The sequence below is a fragment of the Saccopteryx bilineata genome, chromosome 8, assembly GCF_036850765.1.
Source record: "Saccopteryx bilineata isolate mSacBil1 chromosome 8, mSacBil1_pri_phased_curated, whole genome shotgun sequence".
Taxonomy (NCBI): Eukaryota; Metazoa; Chordata; class Mammalia; order Chiroptera; family Emballonuridae; genus Saccopteryx; species Saccopteryx bilineata.
Window position 1 is genome coordinate 49236159 of NC_089497.1, and position 17984 is coordinate 49254142.

General features: G+C 37.4%; 1 protein-coding gene across 2 annotated transcripts in view; it reads left to right on the forward strand.

Moving 5' to 3' along the window:
• Window positions 1-17984, forward strand: part of CFAP91 (cilia and flagella associated protein 91) — a 74796-nt gene that overhangs the window by 24759 nt on the left and 32053 nt on the right. For both annotated transcript variants that reach the window (XM_066241588.1, XM_066241589.1), the window contains exons 7-10: window positions 2529-2703; window positions 6824-6981; window positions 8457-8639; window positions 9729-9871. In XM_066241588.1, coding sequence (XP_066097685.1) covers window positions 2529-2703; window positions 6824-6981; window positions 8457-8639; window positions 9729-9871 — 659 coding nt within the window. The remainder of the gene's footprint in view (window positions 1-2528; window positions 2704-6823; window positions 6982-8456; window positions 8640-9728; window positions 9872-17984) is intronic.

Genomic DNA, 17984 nt, shown 5'->3' on the forward strand with positions numbered 1-17984 from the left:
TATTCATAACAGTTCCAAGCTAAAACCAACCCCCCGATGTCCATCGATCACAGTATGGATGCATAAAATATAGCATATCATATTCACACAATGGAATACTAGATAGCAATGACAATGAAAGCACAACTACATGTCACCACATGGGTGACTCTCACAGATACAATGCTGAGCAAAAGAAGACACAAAAGAATACCTGTACTTTGATTCCATTTATATAAATCTCAAAACCTATCAAAACTAAGTTAGTATGTTAGGAACTATGACGGTGGTTATCCTTGAGGCAGGAAGAGACTGGGAGAGGGAGTTTGATGAGCAGTCTTGGGTTCTAGTAATATTCTGTCCCTCCATCTGAGTGCTGGTTATGTGTATGTGTGTAAATTGTGTGTCTTTATGCATGTATGTCATACATTAATAAAAAGTGTACATAAAAATAAGTGAAAAATGTCACAATGAAAAAGGTTGACACTATAGGCATGAAGAAAAATTGTTAAGTGCTTACTAGGTGCCCAGAGCTGAACCAAGTGCTTTACATTTTAATTTATTTAATTTTCACAAGTAAAGTGAATTATACAACTTAAATCAGAAATTGATACTATAGATCTTTTAAAAAGCAAAATAAATGGTCATGACAAGCATAAAGTAATTTTTTGGATAAAGGTTAATAATATAGCCAAACCTCTTATAAAAAATATTCAGATAAAAGACAGAGTTATGAATAGAGTGTACTGGGAAATACTACGGAGGGAAATAACTACAGAATAAATGATTTAAGAACTAGGAGGAAATACTATGCATATCTTTTGCCTTATATTTTAAATAGATAAATTATATAATTTTTAAAGAAAATATAAATTACCAAGTTGGTTTCAAGAAGAAATAGCAAACCTGAATAGAATAATAACTATAGAAATAAACTTGGTAAAAAAAAAATTCTTTTTAGAGCACCAGGCCTAAAACCATGTTAACAGATAAGTTTACTAGTTCTTTAAGGAACAAATAAGCTATGTTTTATGTGATTTTTTCCAGCAAAGAGAAAGAGAGAGTAAATGTTAATTTATTCATTTTATGAAGCTAGTATAGCCTTGATTTGAAAACTGAATAAGGCTAATACTAGAAAGGAGAATTACAGGGAGGGCTATCTTACATGTGAAGAAAATGCAGAAATTCTAAATAAAATACCAGCAATCAAATCTTACAGTATTTAAAAAGATGATTTATCATAAACAAGTGGTTTAATCACACCAATTCAAATTTAGTACAATATCATAAGGCCAATGTAATTCACCATTTTAACAGAAAACATAAGAAACAATGCTTAAATAGATGTAGAAAAAGTGTTTGATAACATTCAACACTCATTTATGACATAAACTGTAATAAACTGAGGTCAGAAGGAAATTTTAGCAATTTAATAAAAAGTGTCTACCATAGTCTTCAATAAATATAATACTAAAAGTGGAACTTTAGAAGCTTTTCCTCAATGTGAAAAAAAAAGACAACAATCTCTTCTCCACCACTAGTTAACAGTGCAGAGAACATCTTAGCCCAGAGCGTACTGAGCTAGGCTAAGACTTCTTGCCCCCAGGGACATTTGGAAATATGATTAGCATTTTTATATGTGATAATGATTAGGCAATGCTCCTAGCATTTAACACACGGGATGTGGTTTGGGGGGTAGGCTGGCATGGATACTAAACATCCTGTCCTGTGTGGGACAGTCCCATGCAACAAATAATTGTCAAATATGGCACTAATAGTACCCTGGTTGAAAAATACTGAGTCAATGCAGTAAGATAAGAGAAAATAAATGCGTTATGAAGATTAGAAAGAAGCAGCTAAACTACATCTGTTGACAGTGTGCTCATTTAAAAAGTCAAAATAACAAATGATCAGAACTAAGAACTTGAGTTCAACAAGGTAGTTGCAAATCAGCACACAAAAATTAGTGCTTTCCTATGTATGAACAATATTTAATTAGAAATGTTATTGAAAAATTCATGTTTTTATAGCAGCAAATAAAGTAATAAAAATATGTGTAAGGCATTTATGGAGAAAAATATAAATTGTGACCTTCTGCAAATTACTTTGATATTTTTTCATACTTCAAAATATAGATTTTTTTTTCATTTTTTCCAAAATATAGATTTGTTTAATGCTGGATAAATCCGGGTCGGGCACATGCAGGAATCTGTCTGCTTCTAACTTCAGAAAAATACAAAAAAAACCCCCCAAAATATAGATTTGTTTAATACAGGGCATACCAAGGTGTGATTATTCAGTAGTCATATAACATTTTTCAGATACTTTCTAGGATTTTATAGGTGAATAAAATGTCTTCTGGCTGAATTACTAGTAAGAAGCAGGGCAGGGCACAGCTGTGAGGCCTATCTGGAAGGTGTTTCCTAATATTTTATCCTGTCCTAACCTTCTATTTAAAGAGGACAGGAACTGAAAGGGAGTGGATTGACTACTGGTAGGTGCATGAGTTTGTCCATGTGTTTCTAAGGTGTTTTTGCTTCATCCTCCAGGCCGAGGTCTCCCGGCAGGACAAGCTGAGGTAGAGATGATAGAACGTGCCCGGGAGAAGCGTGCCTGGGAAGCCACTCTGCCCTCTCTGAGTGACACCGCCCCGTTTGAGAAGAGGAGGCTGATGAATGAGATGGAGAGGAAGGATTGGGCCTTCAGAGAGCAGGAGATTGAAAAGTAGGTTCTCAGTCACCCAGACAACGGCTACTGCGCTGATGGAAGTACTGTTAATACTTTTTATCTGTAAAGCATTTTCTCAAGTGTAGAAGGTTGGTTTAAAAGTAATCCTCCACCTGTAGAGATAGGAAATTGGGTTTCTGGTTCTTTCAGGAGCAATAAGTCTACAGCTTTCTCCCTGTTGGTGTAAAACTGTATACTGCCCTCTGTGTGTGCAGCGCAGGGTGGAACCTCTGAGCAACCCCCGTGGCCCTCTGATTCTTCTCTTCCCTCTCCCCTTTGTCTCTAATCTAGACTATCATAGAATCCCACCGATTTTCACATAATGTCTTTCAAACTGTCCCTTTCAGTCCATTCCCAGTGCCACTCTGCATATCCATCTTGGCCCTCTTCATATCCATCAAACAGCCTCCTAGCTGACCCTGTCTCTTATTCCCCCTGCTGCTGAATTCCCAGCCAGAACACCTTGGGTTCTAGCTATAGCGAATGGGGCATTTTCTATTTAACAGCCAAATTGTGAAATTCTTCAATAAAGAGATGAGCTCACAGCACATTAAATAACAATACGCTGAGATACTTCTGGTTGAGTTTTCAGTCATTTTAACTGATGAGGTTGTCCCTGGAATATGTAAAAATGACAACTCCCTAGCAAGCAAGAAAGGAAGGGAATTTACCAAGGTTGTCTTTTTACCAGACACTTTATTGCTCATAGCATTACTACCAAAACCCCTGACAGTATGCTTACATAGAAGAGAGTTAGGGACTCAGAGACTCTTGGACTCAGTGTAGTTCTGAATTCAAAATATGTTTATCTTTTTGCAACACCTTCTGATTTAACCCTGAATTAGGACTGTGTGATATTTTTTTAAAGCTTGTGATTTAATAGAAAATAGCATTTGGAGCAAAGTAGGTAGCAAATACCCAATCCTATCTGCAGAAATTTACATGTGTTGCTGCAATTTGGAGAGCTATATTCTTATCAGAAGGACATTAAAACTATTAAAAATATATCTGGCCAGAATGAGCTGGGTGTTGAAAGGTGAGCAAGAATCCATCAGGCTGGCCCTGGCCAGTTGGCTCAGTGGTAGAGCATCGGCCTGGCGTGCAGGGGACCCGGGTTCGATTCCCGGCCAGGGCACATAGGAAAAGCACCCATTTGCTTCTCCACCCCCCCCCTCCTTCCTCTCTGTCTCTTTCTTCCCCTCCCGCAGCCAAGGCTCCATTGGAGCAAAGATGGCCTGGGCGCTGGGGATGGCTCCTTGGCCTCTACCTCAGGCACTAGAGTGGCTCTGGTCTCAGCAGAGTGATGCCCCGGAGGGGCAGAGCATCACCCCCTGGTGGGCGTGCCGGGTGGATCCTGGTCGGGCGCATGAGGGAGTCTGTCTGACTGTCTCTCCCCGTTTCCAGCTTCAGAAAAATACAAAAATAAAAAAAAATAAAAATAAAAAAGCCATCAGGCAAGATGACAATATCAGCAATGATGATGATGATGATACTTATAGAGCATATATCATTTATAGAATGCCTATTATGTGCTAGAACTAAGTCCCAAGTCTGTAATTCTAAAAGTGTGGTCCAAAGACCAGCAGCATCAGCATGATCTGGAAAATTGTTAAAAATGCAAAATCTTAGCCCTGGCTGGTGACTCAGTGGATAGTGTTGGCCCAGTGTACGGATGTTCTGGGTTTGATTCCTAGTCAGGGCACACAGGAGAAGTGACCATCTGCTTCTCCCCCGCCTCTCCCCCCACTGAGGACAGCTCCTTTGGAGCACATCAGCCTCAGTCATTAAAAAAGCTCCTTAGGCCCTGGCCGGTTGGCTCAGCGGTGGAGCGTCGGCCTGGCGTGCGGGGGACCCGGGTTCGATTCCCGGCCAGGGTACATAGGAGAAGCGCCCATTTGCTTCTCTCCCCCTCCCGCCCTCCTTCCTCTCTGTCTCTCTCTTCCCCTCCCGCAGCCGAGGCTCCACTGGAGCAAGGACGCCCCGGGAGCTGGGGATGGCTCCTTGGCCTCTGCCCCAGGCGCTGGAGTGGCTCTGGTCGCGACAGAGCGACGCCCCGGAGGGGCAGAGCATCGCCCCCTGGTGGGCAGAGCTTCGCCCCTGGTGGGCGTGCTGGGTGGATCCCGGTCGGGCGCATGCGGGAGTCTGTCTGACTGTCTCTCCCCGTTTCCAGCTTCAAAAAAATAATAAATAAATAAATAAATAAATAAATAAATAAATAAATAAAAAAGCTCCTTACTCAAGCATCAGCACCGGATGAGGGTTGCCGGGTGGATCTTGGTCAGGGAGCACGGGGGAGTTTGCCTCACTATCTCCCCTCCTCTCACCTTAAAAAAAATAGCAAATTCTTAGGCATCTCACACATTCTTACTCTGGGGCTGGGTGCAGCAATCTGTGTCATAACAAGCCCTCCAAATTAGCTGATGCACGCTCAGGTTTAAGAGCGACTGCTCTGGCACATTGTATACATGAACTCATTTAACACAACAACCTTATGGGATGGATATTATTCTTAGGACAGTTTTATGACTAAGAAATGGAGGTAAGTGAAGAAGTTGAGAATTAAACGTAGGATTTCTAACTCTAGACAGAAGTGACTGTTGGTGGGTGCCTTATTCTTTAAAATCATCCCTTTCCATATTCACTTGTCATACTTCCCCACCCTCCCATCTACAGTCACTTTGAGAAGCTCCACCAGTATGACATGTAACCTCTGTCTTGAGTCTTTCTGAGTCAAGCATTCAGCTACCTGTGCTGAGGCCTCACTTCTCCCTTGTCAGTGTGGCAAATCTCAACCCTTGTTTATCTTCAAGACTGCAGGTTAATGCCTCGGCTAATAAGGAAGCCTTCCCCACCAGGCCCCCCACCCCCAACCTCCTGGGAGTGACACTAGACATCGGTGCTCTGTTGTTTCTCTCCCACAGAAGTCTTTTCATTCTTCTGAGCTGGTGTGTATTTCCTTGTGTGGTAAATGTTGGTTTATATACCAGCTTCTCTAGAATAATGCACCTCAGAGAAAGTGTTTTATCTTGTTCGTTTGTCTGGCATATGGTGAGCACTTAAGAAATATTTGGCAAACGAATGGCTGAATAAATCACTGTGTGAGTTTTGAAGGAGGAGTAAAATGTTTAAATGTCTACTTAAGGAAGGAAAGTCTTGATAGCCATGTGGAACAAGGATTGAAAGGGGGATAGACTGGACTAGCAACTCGAGTCTGAGCTAAGAGAGCGGCGGTCCGAACGGGAGCGAGGAGTGGATGTAGGAAGTGCTTTAGGCGTGGGTCCTTAGAGGAGAGAAGAAGACGTGAAGGAACGGGGAGATTTCAGGAGGAACAAAGCGAGCGGGGTGTTTGAGGCTGTCAAAAGATAGCTGAAGATTTAAGTAAACAGAAATTCTGGTTCAGAAATATCTGGGCTGGAGGTAAAGATTTTAAAGCCATTTGTACATGGCTGTGTACACATGAGCAAGGTGACCCTGGGAGAACAGGTTATAGCAGGGGTCTCAAACTCAACTCAGCATGTGGGCCGCAGAGCAAGATCACAGTCATTTGGCGGGCCACACTAGGTCTACAAAAGGCAACTGTTAAGCAACACTTTTCTTGAACTTCGTGGATTAGTCTGCGGGCCGCACAAAATTGTTCGGCGAGCCGCATGCGGCCTGGGGGCCGCGAGTTTGAGACCCCTGGGTTAAAGGGAAGGGGAAGGGAAACAGAAGTTGACTGTGTGTGCCAGACACCGGCATTTCCCTTTCACTACTTAAGATAGCATTGCCTCAACCTCATCTTCTCTTCACTCCTATTACCTAACCCTCCAACAACCAGTTGACCTGGAACTGTGCATGAACATCTTGTTCACTGAGGCCCGTCTGCCTACAGAGCCCTTATTTTGCCTCATCTACCTGTTACAATCTTCTTGTCCTTCAGAACGGTACCCATATATATTCCTGTTATATACTCGCTATTGAGTGTCACCACCAGACCCCCATTTGTCACACTTTTGCCAGAGTGGCCTTTTAAAAGTATATGAACGGGATACCAGCCTAAAGAGAAGATCCTGTTTATGGCAGGTGTTTGTTCCCTTTCGAGAGACCATGTACTTTATGTTTTGTAATTTACTTGAAGACTACAGGAGATCCACCTGGAAGTTCTGAAAGAGCGGCTGAGGAAACGTGAGAAGACTCAAAATGAAGTGAACATGAAGCGCTTGAATGCCCAATGGTCTCAACTGCTGGAAGCAAAGGAGGCAAAGTTGGCAAAAATTCAACATGCACACGTATCAGGTGATGGTGTAGTGTGAACAGTGAAGAGGATGGAAAAGTTGGCTTTGCTTTGGGTCTTTGATCAAACCTGATTTAACTATGACATAATTCTGTTTTGGTCCTAGAGTTATTAAATGGGTAAGGAATGCGAATTAATTATTTCTCAAAAGTAGAAGAGTGGAGAAAAATTCCTTACTAAGAAAATTAAGTATTGATGTTCTAACAGATAGTCAAGTTATTAACATTATGGCGTGTGTGTGTGTGTGTGTGTGTGTGTGTGCGTGTACGTGTATATGCGTGTATGTGTAGATGTTTGGACCTGGGTACAGAGCCCTCTTTCTCAACCTATTTTTCATTATTACCCCCTAAAAGAGACATTCAGACATCTTTTGTCCTACTCACCCTCTCCTATGACATTTTAATACCACACATACACTATATATCTGTTTATGTACTACAAGTATATCTGCCCTTTATACATAAAAAGAGGAGTCAGTGGAGAGTAAGAATGACTAAATACAATTTTTAAATTAAGTTTTACCTTATTACCATGCTACGTAACTTTATGGCTATCTTTGCTAAGTAACTTTTAATGTAGTTGATTTACTTATAAAATTGTAATGTAGCAATTATGCATATAAATTAGCAATTTCTATACATAATAATAGCAATATATTAAATTTTAAAACATTCAAAATTGTCATTTTCTAGCAAAAGTAAAATAATTATAAAAATTTAATTGTTTTTAAAACTTGAGTATTGATTTTTAGAAAGACAGAGAGAAGAAGGGAAAGAGAGAGAAAGAGAGAAAAGCATTAATTTGCTCTTCAGTTAGTTGTACATTCATTGGTCACTTCCTGTATGTGCCCTGACTGGGAATTGAACCTGCAACCTTGGTGTTTGGGGACAACACACTAACTGATGGAGCTAACTGGCCTGGGCCTGCCTAAATTAATTCTTTATTTTTAGTGAATTTAACTTTAACTTTTTCTTTATGTGAGAAAATAGCTTTTAGTTTAACTAGCTGCATTTAGATATTGTCACCATATTTTTTCCCAGAACTTGACATATTCTAATTTATTCTAGTGTTAGCCAAGATGGGCAGAGACTATTAAAGAACCTCTAGTCTTCCCTCCTTTTTAATTATTTTCCTAGGAGAGAAGAATTAATTCCCTTAGTCTCCATTGAGTTTCTTTCATTTATTTAACAAATTGTTATTAAATATCTTTTCTTGGCCCAGAGCTTTGAATGCTTTTATAAAAGACTTTTGATGAGTATTAACTGAGGACACTGATTCAGCTTCTGTTACTCCTGCCTGGGTCACAGATTTTAGACTTTTGTTTCTAGTGTTACATTCTTGCTGCAGTGAATGGCCATCCTGAAATTCATTCAATTCAGTAGCTTCCCTGATAATGAAACTAGAACTGGTTTACTATTCTGCATTTGGATCATTCAGAACAATATTGAGGTAGTCACGGAGCTATGTTTTATTTTAGCCATCAGAAAACTTATGACAAAGAGAAAGAATGTAGAAGGGAAGTTACAGAGAAGAAATATCATCAAGGACTATTCTGATTATGGATCGCAGGTCTACGGACCTCTGTCTCGCCTTGGTCGTTTCCCAGACAACAACTCAGAGGACTTTGTAGTAAAAAACCACTATCTCAACACCTATGAAGGTAGGCAATTTACATAATTACTAGTTCAGTATGAGTGTTATCTCAGAATATAAATTATATATAAATATATATATGATATGAGCAATACTTTACCTCTTTTGTACTAGTGAATAGGATTATCTATGGCATTACTCAAATCATAACAAAATACACCACAGTCAAATTAGCTAACAAACAAATGTAAGATTGCCTAGTTTAATTGTGGTGGGAAAAAAAGAAAATATAGATTAAAAATGTAAAACATAGGGATTTGGATTAAAAGCTAAAAATAACAAATAAAAATACTTGCAAAAAAATACTTGCAAGAATTAGTAATTAATACATTTAATATTGTTAATAATATGGGTTGATACAAATTAATAAAAATGACTAAAACCCAAATATATAAATGGATACACTGTATAACAGTTTATCAAGGAGTAAAGTCAATTAGCTACTAAATATTTAAACATGTTTAATGTTACTAATAATCAAAGTTCTAAGCAAAAATAAAGTAGAAAAAGATTTTATACCAGGTTTATGAAGCAAACAAGGACGTCGGTCCTTTAAGAGGAAATACCAGAAAACTAGTAGGCAGCGGAATGGATAACCTGGGGATTCATCATGGAGAGGACTACTTCTGTTATAAAGGTCAAGAGAGGCCTTTATTTAATATATTTAAATTTCAGTTGATAACCTGAAGCCTCAAATGGCCAAGATCAAGAGTGGATGGTCACAATATTGAATGTGTATCTCTGCCTTATCATCTCCAAAGCAGAATATAATAAATTGGTGTGCATCCACTTTAGAATGGTGGTGCCATGTGGCATGTGGTCACTAATTTTCTGCTGATTACTGTGGAGGAATTAATTTTTTGTATGCAGTGTTTTCATTTTAGAATGCATTTCTCACTTTTTTAGTATTAGTTACCCAGAACACGAGTTTATACAGAAATTTGTTTTATACTTGGGGATGATTCAATTATATGAGATAATCCTTATCAATAATTCTAAATGAGACAACTTGTCAAACAGCTACTGAAATGAACAATATGCTTTCAAAACACTAAATTTAAGCACCAGCTGTTAAAACTTGTACTTCCTTCCCTAGGATTAACCGCTCTTGAGTCGTGTCTCCCAGATTTTGTGACACAACCCCGAATCAGACCTCCCAAGCCTAAAGTCACTACCACCAAATTTGGTTATCCAAAGAGGGCGGCAAGGTTGGATGATGAGTTGGCAGAAGTCCACAAGGTATACTTCTTATCTGGAAGACAAGATGCTTCGAGAAGGATTTTTGCAGAGAAATACTCTACTCCAGAAATTGCTCTTTGTCTAGGGCAGGGGTCGGGAACCTTTTTGGCTGAGAGAGCCATAAACACCATATATTTTAAAATGTAATTCCATGAGAGCCATACAACGAACAACCCATGTACATTATGCATTATCCAATAAAAATTTGGTGCTGTCCCGGAGGACAGTGTGATTGGCTCCAGCCACCCGCAACCATGAACATGAGTGGTAGGAAATGAGTGGATTGTAATACATGAGAATGTTTTATATTTTTAACATTTTTTTATTATTAAAGATTTGTCTGCGAGCCAGATGCAGCCATCAAAAGAGCCACATCTGGATCGCGAGCCATAGGTTCCTGACCCCTGGTCTAGGGCAACAAGGTTCAGTAGTTCTCAGCACATAACCATTCATTCCTTCTCCTTTCTAGACTCTTCTGGAGGGTGCCAGTGCTGTGCTGAACCAGTGTGTTCCCCCCCTCATTTTACACTTGATCTTAGCCAAAAGTTCAGAGAGTGATCACCTCATTTTAAACTGTAAGAAAACCTCTTGGACGTTGTTCTTTCCATTTGCAGAAGCCACGTTACTCTCTAAAAGTGGTTCTGACTTTGAAGGTGTATAAATTTGACACTACATTGAGGTGTAGCAAGTTCCTAGTGTTAGGAATTACTGTTGGTTTTAATGATATAATAGGCCTCATTTTCTCCCTTTTAGATTTGTTACCAGGGCATCATGAAGAAGGGAAGTCATGTTCAACTCTACTCCCATCCAGTTTAAAACTTAACTAATTGAGAAAGTTTGATGGTCATCCCCATGAATCAACTGCACAGCATTCACCAGCTGGGCTTTCTAGTTTGTTAACTGGATGATAGGTGTACAGATGTGGATACATTAGAATTTGTGGTTTATGATGGTGGTGCTCAACCTTTATTATGCACCAGGCTATCTTGCACCTGGGGCCTCATTAAAACACATGTTGCTGGGTCCAACCCCCGAGGTTTCTGATTCAGTAGGTCTGCTGTGTGGCCAGATTGTTGGCAGGTTTTTTTTTACAAGTTTTCAGGTGATGCTGATGCCACAGGAGCCGCACTTTGAGACTCCCTAGCTTATGACATATTGTCATCACTGGTCAATGCATGTTTGTTTGTTCAGTTGGTTTTAGTAACAATAAGAATCAATAGGAACCCAAACTCAGATATAAATTAGGACCTTGCCAGTCATTTACATATATCTATGTGGTTCTTTCTTACCTTGTCCTCTATTAACCTATTCTGTACTCTGTTCATTTTTCTCTCACTTTCTGTAAGATCTTTTTGTTTGTTTGTTTTTGTAGATACTCCTTATTAGAGTATGGAAGTTCCCTTCTATTCTTAATTTACTGAAGCTTTAAATCATGTGTTTATGTTGAATTTTATCAAATGTTTTCTCTGCGTTATTGAGGTAATTTTGTAATTCTTTCTTTTTAAACTTATTATTGCACTAGGAGCAGTTATAGTTTTGTGGGTTGCTTTGTTTTGTTTTGTTTTTACAAATTATAATTCATCCTTGCTTACCTGGGACAAACCTAACTTCATCATGGTGTATTTTATTTTTAATATATTGTTGAATTTGATTTACTAATATGTTGTTCAGAATTTTAATGAGTGAAGCGACCTTATTTTTCTTTCTCATTTTGACTGTATGTGGCATTGCTGTCAGAATTTTGCGAGTCTTCCAAAATGAACTAGGAGTGTTTCTCCTTTTCTACTTTTGAAAGAGTAAATAATTTTGAGATTACCTATTTCTTCAGTTTGGTTGACTAGTCATATAAAGTTATATCTGAGACAGATGTTTTATTTGTGGAAAATTTTTAACTACTTCAATTTCCTTAACTTACAGAACTATTCCGCATTATTTTTAGTAAATTAGATTTTCTTTAAAAATTCCATTTCACCTAATTTTTCAAATGTTTTGGAATATGGTTGTCAATAGTATTTTATGATCCTTTTAATTTTAATTTTATTTTATTTATAATGTATATTTTATTTATACATGCCCACTCTTTATTTTCATTCATTGTATTATTTATTTGTGTTTTAATTATTTTTCCTCAACCAATTTTACTAGTGGCTCATTTATTTTCTTGGTATTGTTTTTCCAAGCAATGCAATTTTTGACTTTGTTGATTGTTTATTATATATATTTTTTCAATTGCATCAAATTTGCAATTGAAAGATTTATCATATCTTTCTACTTTCTCTGGGCTTGTTTTCTAGTTCTTTTCCTCATTTAAAGTAGACATGTAGCTCATTAATTTTCAGGGACTTAGCAGTTTCATATAAGTATATATGTATTTATATAAGTACTTAAGGCTAAAATTTCCTTTAAAACACTGCTTGGTGCAGTTCATTAGTTTTGAGATATAGTATTTGTTATTTTTATTAACCTCTAATTTTTTAAAACATCCATTATGGGTTTTGAACCTGTAAGTATTGAACAGAGTGTTTTTAAATTTTCAAATATGCAGGAATTTTAACTAATTTTCTACTTAACTTTTAACTCACTTCCTCCATGGCCAAGGAACCTAGTGAAGTGACATTGCTGTCATTCATTTCACTAATCCATATGCTATAATCGTCCAATACATTTTTACTATTAATACTTTACCAGTTATCTTTTTAAATCAATTAAAAGTAAGAAAGAGATTTTGTTTTACTTGTATTCATTTTTTTCACCTCTCTTTCTATCTTTGTACACTAGATCCAAGTTTCTGACCTATGTCACCTTTCTCTTGCCTGCAGAACTTGTTTCACCATTTATTGTGGGTCATTTTTGTTGCAATGAACTCCTTTAGTTTTTGCTTGTCTCAGGAACTCTTTATTTCTCCTTTACTTTTTTTTTTTTTTTTTTTTTTTTTTTTTTTTGTATTTTTCTGAAGCTGGAAACAGGGAGAGACAGTCAGACAGACTCCCGCATGCGCCTGACCGGGATCCACCCGGCTCGCCCACCAGGGGTTACGCTCCGCCCACCAGGGGGCGATGCACTGCCCCTCCGGGGCGTCGCTCTGCCGCAACCAGAGCCACTCTAGTGCCTGGGGCAGAGGCCAGGGAGCCATCCCCAGCCCGGGGGATCTTTGCTCCAATGGAGCCTTGGCTGCAGGAGGGGAAGAGAGAGACAGAGAGGAAGGAGGGGGTGGGGGGGGGTGGAGAAGCAAATGGGCGCTTCTCCTATGTGCCCTGGCTGGGAATCGAACCGGGTTCCCCGCACGCCAGGCTGACGCTCTACCGCTGAGCCAACTGGCCAGGGTCTCCTTTACTTTTTTTGAGATATAATTTACATACCATAAAATTCACCCTTTTAAAGTATTTAATTTATTTGTTTTTAATATACTCACAAGATTGTTCAAATATCACCGCTATTCCAGAACATTGTCATCATCCCCATAAGAAACCCTGTGCCCATTAGCTGTCATTCCCAATTACCCTCTTCCCTCTAGCCCCTGGCAATCACTAATCCACTTTCTTTTTATAGATTTGCCTATTTTTTTTTTAATTTTTTTTTTTGCTACACCTTAGTTGTTCATTGATTGCTTTCTCATATGTGCCTTGACCATGGGGCTGCAGCAGACCGAGTGACCCCTTGCTCGAGCCAGCGACTTTGAGTCCAAGCTGGTGAGCTTTTTTTTTTTTTTTCTCAAACCAGATGAGCCCGCGCTCAAGCTGGCAACGTCAGGGTCTCAAACCTGGGTCCTTCCACATCCCAGTCTGACGCTCTATCCACTGCGCCACCGCCTGGTCAGGCTAGATTTGCCTATTCTTGGCATTACATGTAAATAGAATCATATATATATTGTATGGCCTTTTGTGTCTGGCTTCTTTCACTTAGCATGATGTCTTTAAAGTTCATCCATGTTCTAGCACAGGCGTGGCCAACAGTTTTTGACCCCGGGCCAGATTAGAAAGAAAACTTTTTTCACGGGTTGGACAAAATATTAAAATTAAAAAATGTACAAAAATGATTCATTTAAGTAAACAAAATTTTATTATGTAATTTGTTTATGAATAAATGTAAGTAAATGAAAAAAAATTTAATATACAATATTATTTTAATAAAAATATAATTACATACCTAGTAAATATCCAAACTGTATTGCAATCAATTGAAACAGTATTTAATAAATAGAATGAGCTTGAAGGGGTTATATCACAAATAAAACAATTATTTTGTTTTACAAACAGCCTGGACACATTTTCAGTTATCAACTGCAGCTATTGTCTATGCTACAATGCCACTTGAGTCAGCACACTTAACCACAGAAATAACAAATTGTTTGACCTTGGGTGCGCACTGGCAAATCCGCCTAAAAGAATGTGGGTTTCACATCGCCACTAAATGTCAAACAGTTCATATGGAGTACAGATGAGTACAAAAGTTGTAAATCTTTATAATGGAATTTTTTAAAAAAAATAAAGAAGTATCACGAATCCATTCGACCAGTTATTGGAAGTTAACCCTAGATTAGTCACACATGAAATTCTTTTCCTCGTATCACTATCTTCTTAAGTATCTCGATTTCCAACAATCAAAGATGCTTCCGCTTCTGAGTAGCTGAGATTTTAAAGTAGCAGAGAGTATTAAAAATTTAATCGCGGGCTGCATACACTCATTACGCGGGCCAGATCCAGCCCGTGGGCCATATGTTGGCCATGCCTGTTGTAGCATGTCTCAGTATTTTATTACTTTTTATGGCTGCATAATATTCCATTGCATGCATAATACCACATTTTGTTTATCTACTCATCAGCTGATGAAAACTTGAGTTGTTTTGTACTTTTTTTGTCTGTTATAAATAATGCTGCCATGCACTTTCATGTACACACTTTTTTGTGTGTGGACATAGGTTTTTCAGTTCTCTTGGGTATGTGCCTAGGAGTGGAATTGCTAGTCACGTGGTAATTCTACATTTTACTTCTTGAGAAACTGCCAGACTGTGTCAAAAGTGGCTACATTATTTTACATTCCTACCAGCAATGTGTAATGGTTCCAATTTCTCCACCTCTTTGCCATCACTTGTTATCATTTATCGTTTTTATTACTGCCATCCAGAATGTGTGAGGTGGTATATGACTGTGGTTTTGATTTGCATTTGTCTAATTATGAGTGAGTTTTAGCATCTTTTTATGTTTATATGCCTATTGGTCATTTGTATATCTTTTGTGTGTTTATGTGGATATTCAGATCTTTTGCTCATTTTTAAATTAGGTTGTCATTTTATTTTATTTTATTTTATTTTTAGCAAGAGAGAAGGGGGCAGACAGGCTGGAAGAGAGAGAGATAACAAACATCAATTCTTCATTGCAGCATCTTAGTTGTTCATTGATTGCTTTCTCACATGTGCCTTGACCAGGGGGACTCCAGCAGAGTGAGTGACCCCTTGTTCAAGCCAAGGACCTTGAGCTCAAGCCAGTGACCATAGGGTCATGTCTATGATCCCACGCTCAACCCAGCGACCCTGCGCTCAAGCTGGATGAGCCAGCACTCAAGCTGGCGATCTTGGGATTTCGAACCTCAGTCCTCAGCATCCCAGTCCAACACTCTATCCACTGTGCCACCATCTGGACAGGCTAGACATTATTTTTAATGTGTATTTTTGAGTTGTAAGAGATCTATATATATATTGTGGGGACTAAACTCTTATCAGATATATAATTTGCAAATTTTCCTACTATCCTGTGGGATGTCTTTTTACTTTCTTGATAGTATCTTTTGAAGCAAAAGTTTTTAATTTTGATCTTTTTACTTTTGAATAATGATTTTAGTAATTGTAGAATTTGTGGTAGGTGTTTTTTTCTTTCAACACTGTGAAGATTTCACTCCATTCTCGTCTTGCCTACATGGTTTGTTACTACAAGTTTGCTGTAATTCTTATCTTTGTTCCTCAATTGGCTAAGGCATGGTTTTCAAAAAAATTTTTATTGTCTTTGGTTTCATTTAATTTAAATATTATATGCCTGAGGTAGACTTTAGTTTGTTTGCTTGGTTGGTTTTTTTTTTGTTTTTTTTTTCATTTTTCAGTATGTGTCTTGCTTGGTTTTCTCTAAGCTTTCTGGATCTGTGTTTTAGTGTTTGTCATTAATTTTCTGCCATTATTACTCCAGATATTTCTTCTGCTGCATTCTTTCTTTTTGGTATTCCAGTTACACAGATCACACCTTTTAATATTGTCTCAAAGTTCTCACATGTTTTATTCTGTTTTTGTTTTTTTTCTCTTTGCTTTCCATTTTAATGTGAGTTTTTATTGGTAAGTTTTTATTGCTCTGTCTTCAAGTTCCCTGATTCTTTTCTTGTCTGTGTCAAATCTACTAATGAATACATGAAGGTATTCTTCATTTCTTTCACTGTGTTTTGAGTTCTAGGATATCTTTTTGACTCTTTTTTAGTTTCTTTCTCTGTTTACTTTACTCATCTGTTCTTACATGTTATCTGCCTTTTCCATAATGCTCTTAAAATATTATTTATATTTACTTTAAATTTCTGTCTGATTCCATGTCATATCTGAATGTAGATCTGGTGATAGCTTGTCTCTTCAGACTGTTTTTCTTGTCTTTAAGATTTTTTTTTGATAGCCTGACATCTTCTATCAGGTAGTAGGAACTGAAGTAAATAGCTATAAAATGAGATTTATATTAATCTGGCTAGGAGTTAGGCTGTGTTTAATGTTTGTTGTAGCTAATGGTATTAGAGCATTCATATTCTTTTATTGTCCTTGTTTTTATCTCCCTTTTGGCTTTGTGATGAGATTATATGGAGTCTATCAGTTTTAAATATTGGTTTAGATTGAAGAAGGTTACTAAATATCAGGTTTATGTCCAGGCAGTGTATCTTCTTAGAAACTGGTGTTTCTAGTTTCATATCTTTCCAGAGATATTTTATATAAGCAAATATATGTTATTGTATGTATAAATATATTGACATGTGCATATGTGTGTATATATTTATAAATACATATAAACAAATAGGTATTTAAATTTTTTTTTACACAAATATTAGTATATAATACACATTGTTCTGGTTTTTTTTTTAACTTAATATATCTTGGTGATCATTCCATATCAGTCTTACCAGGAAAGTTTTCTTATTATTTTTTGTGTGATATATCATTATATAAAGGTACCATAATATATTTAACCAGTCCCCTTTTGATGGATGTTTTTGTTGTTCCCAACTTTTTAGTATTAAAAACAATGCTACAAAGAGTAATCTTGTTTGCATATAATTTGATACATGTGTAAACATACCTAGAATAAAATTCCTAGACATGGAATTGCTGGCCCACAATCTATGTGCATTTATAATTTTAATGAATATTACCAACTTTTCTTACAGAAACGATATACTAATTTCAGCAATGCGTGAGAGTGCCTGTTTTCACACATCCGTACCAACATAATCTGTTATGAATCATTAGTTTTAAAATAGTTTCATATGATATTGCTCAGGGTATTTCACTCATGAGATGCTCAAGTTTAGAATTATTAATTACTTTTAGACAGCTGATGCTTTCTATTGATTCATTAGTTGTGGTTATCATAGAGTTATTTTATATTTGTTGTCAGTTTTAGTTTGAAGAAACTCAGAGGCTCTCTTACAACCACAGTAATTTCATATGGTTCCAAACTTTGCTTATTTGGGGCGTATTTTATTAATTTTAAATCTTGGCTTAGGGCTTGGTGTTTTATCACTTACCTATTCTTTGTGGAAAAAATAATGTAAAAAATTATTATATGATGTAAAAATAACTGAAGTATGATTTTAAAATCATAGACATCAGAATTTTTGATACTTTTCAGTTAAAGTCTTCCTCTACATTTGAAAATGGAAGCAATGAATAAAACCTTTTGTTACATATAATTTTGGCAGGACTTTTGGTGATCAAAAGTAAAAAAAAAATCAATGTATGTAGAAACAGAAACACCCTCTTTCCTAAGGAAACAAGTTCATTTTCAATCATCTTGATGTATAGGCCTTCAAGGCGAAAAGTGAAGCTGTCTCTTCACTTTGAGACAGCCGCCGTGTCATGCTCCTCGGTCCCCCA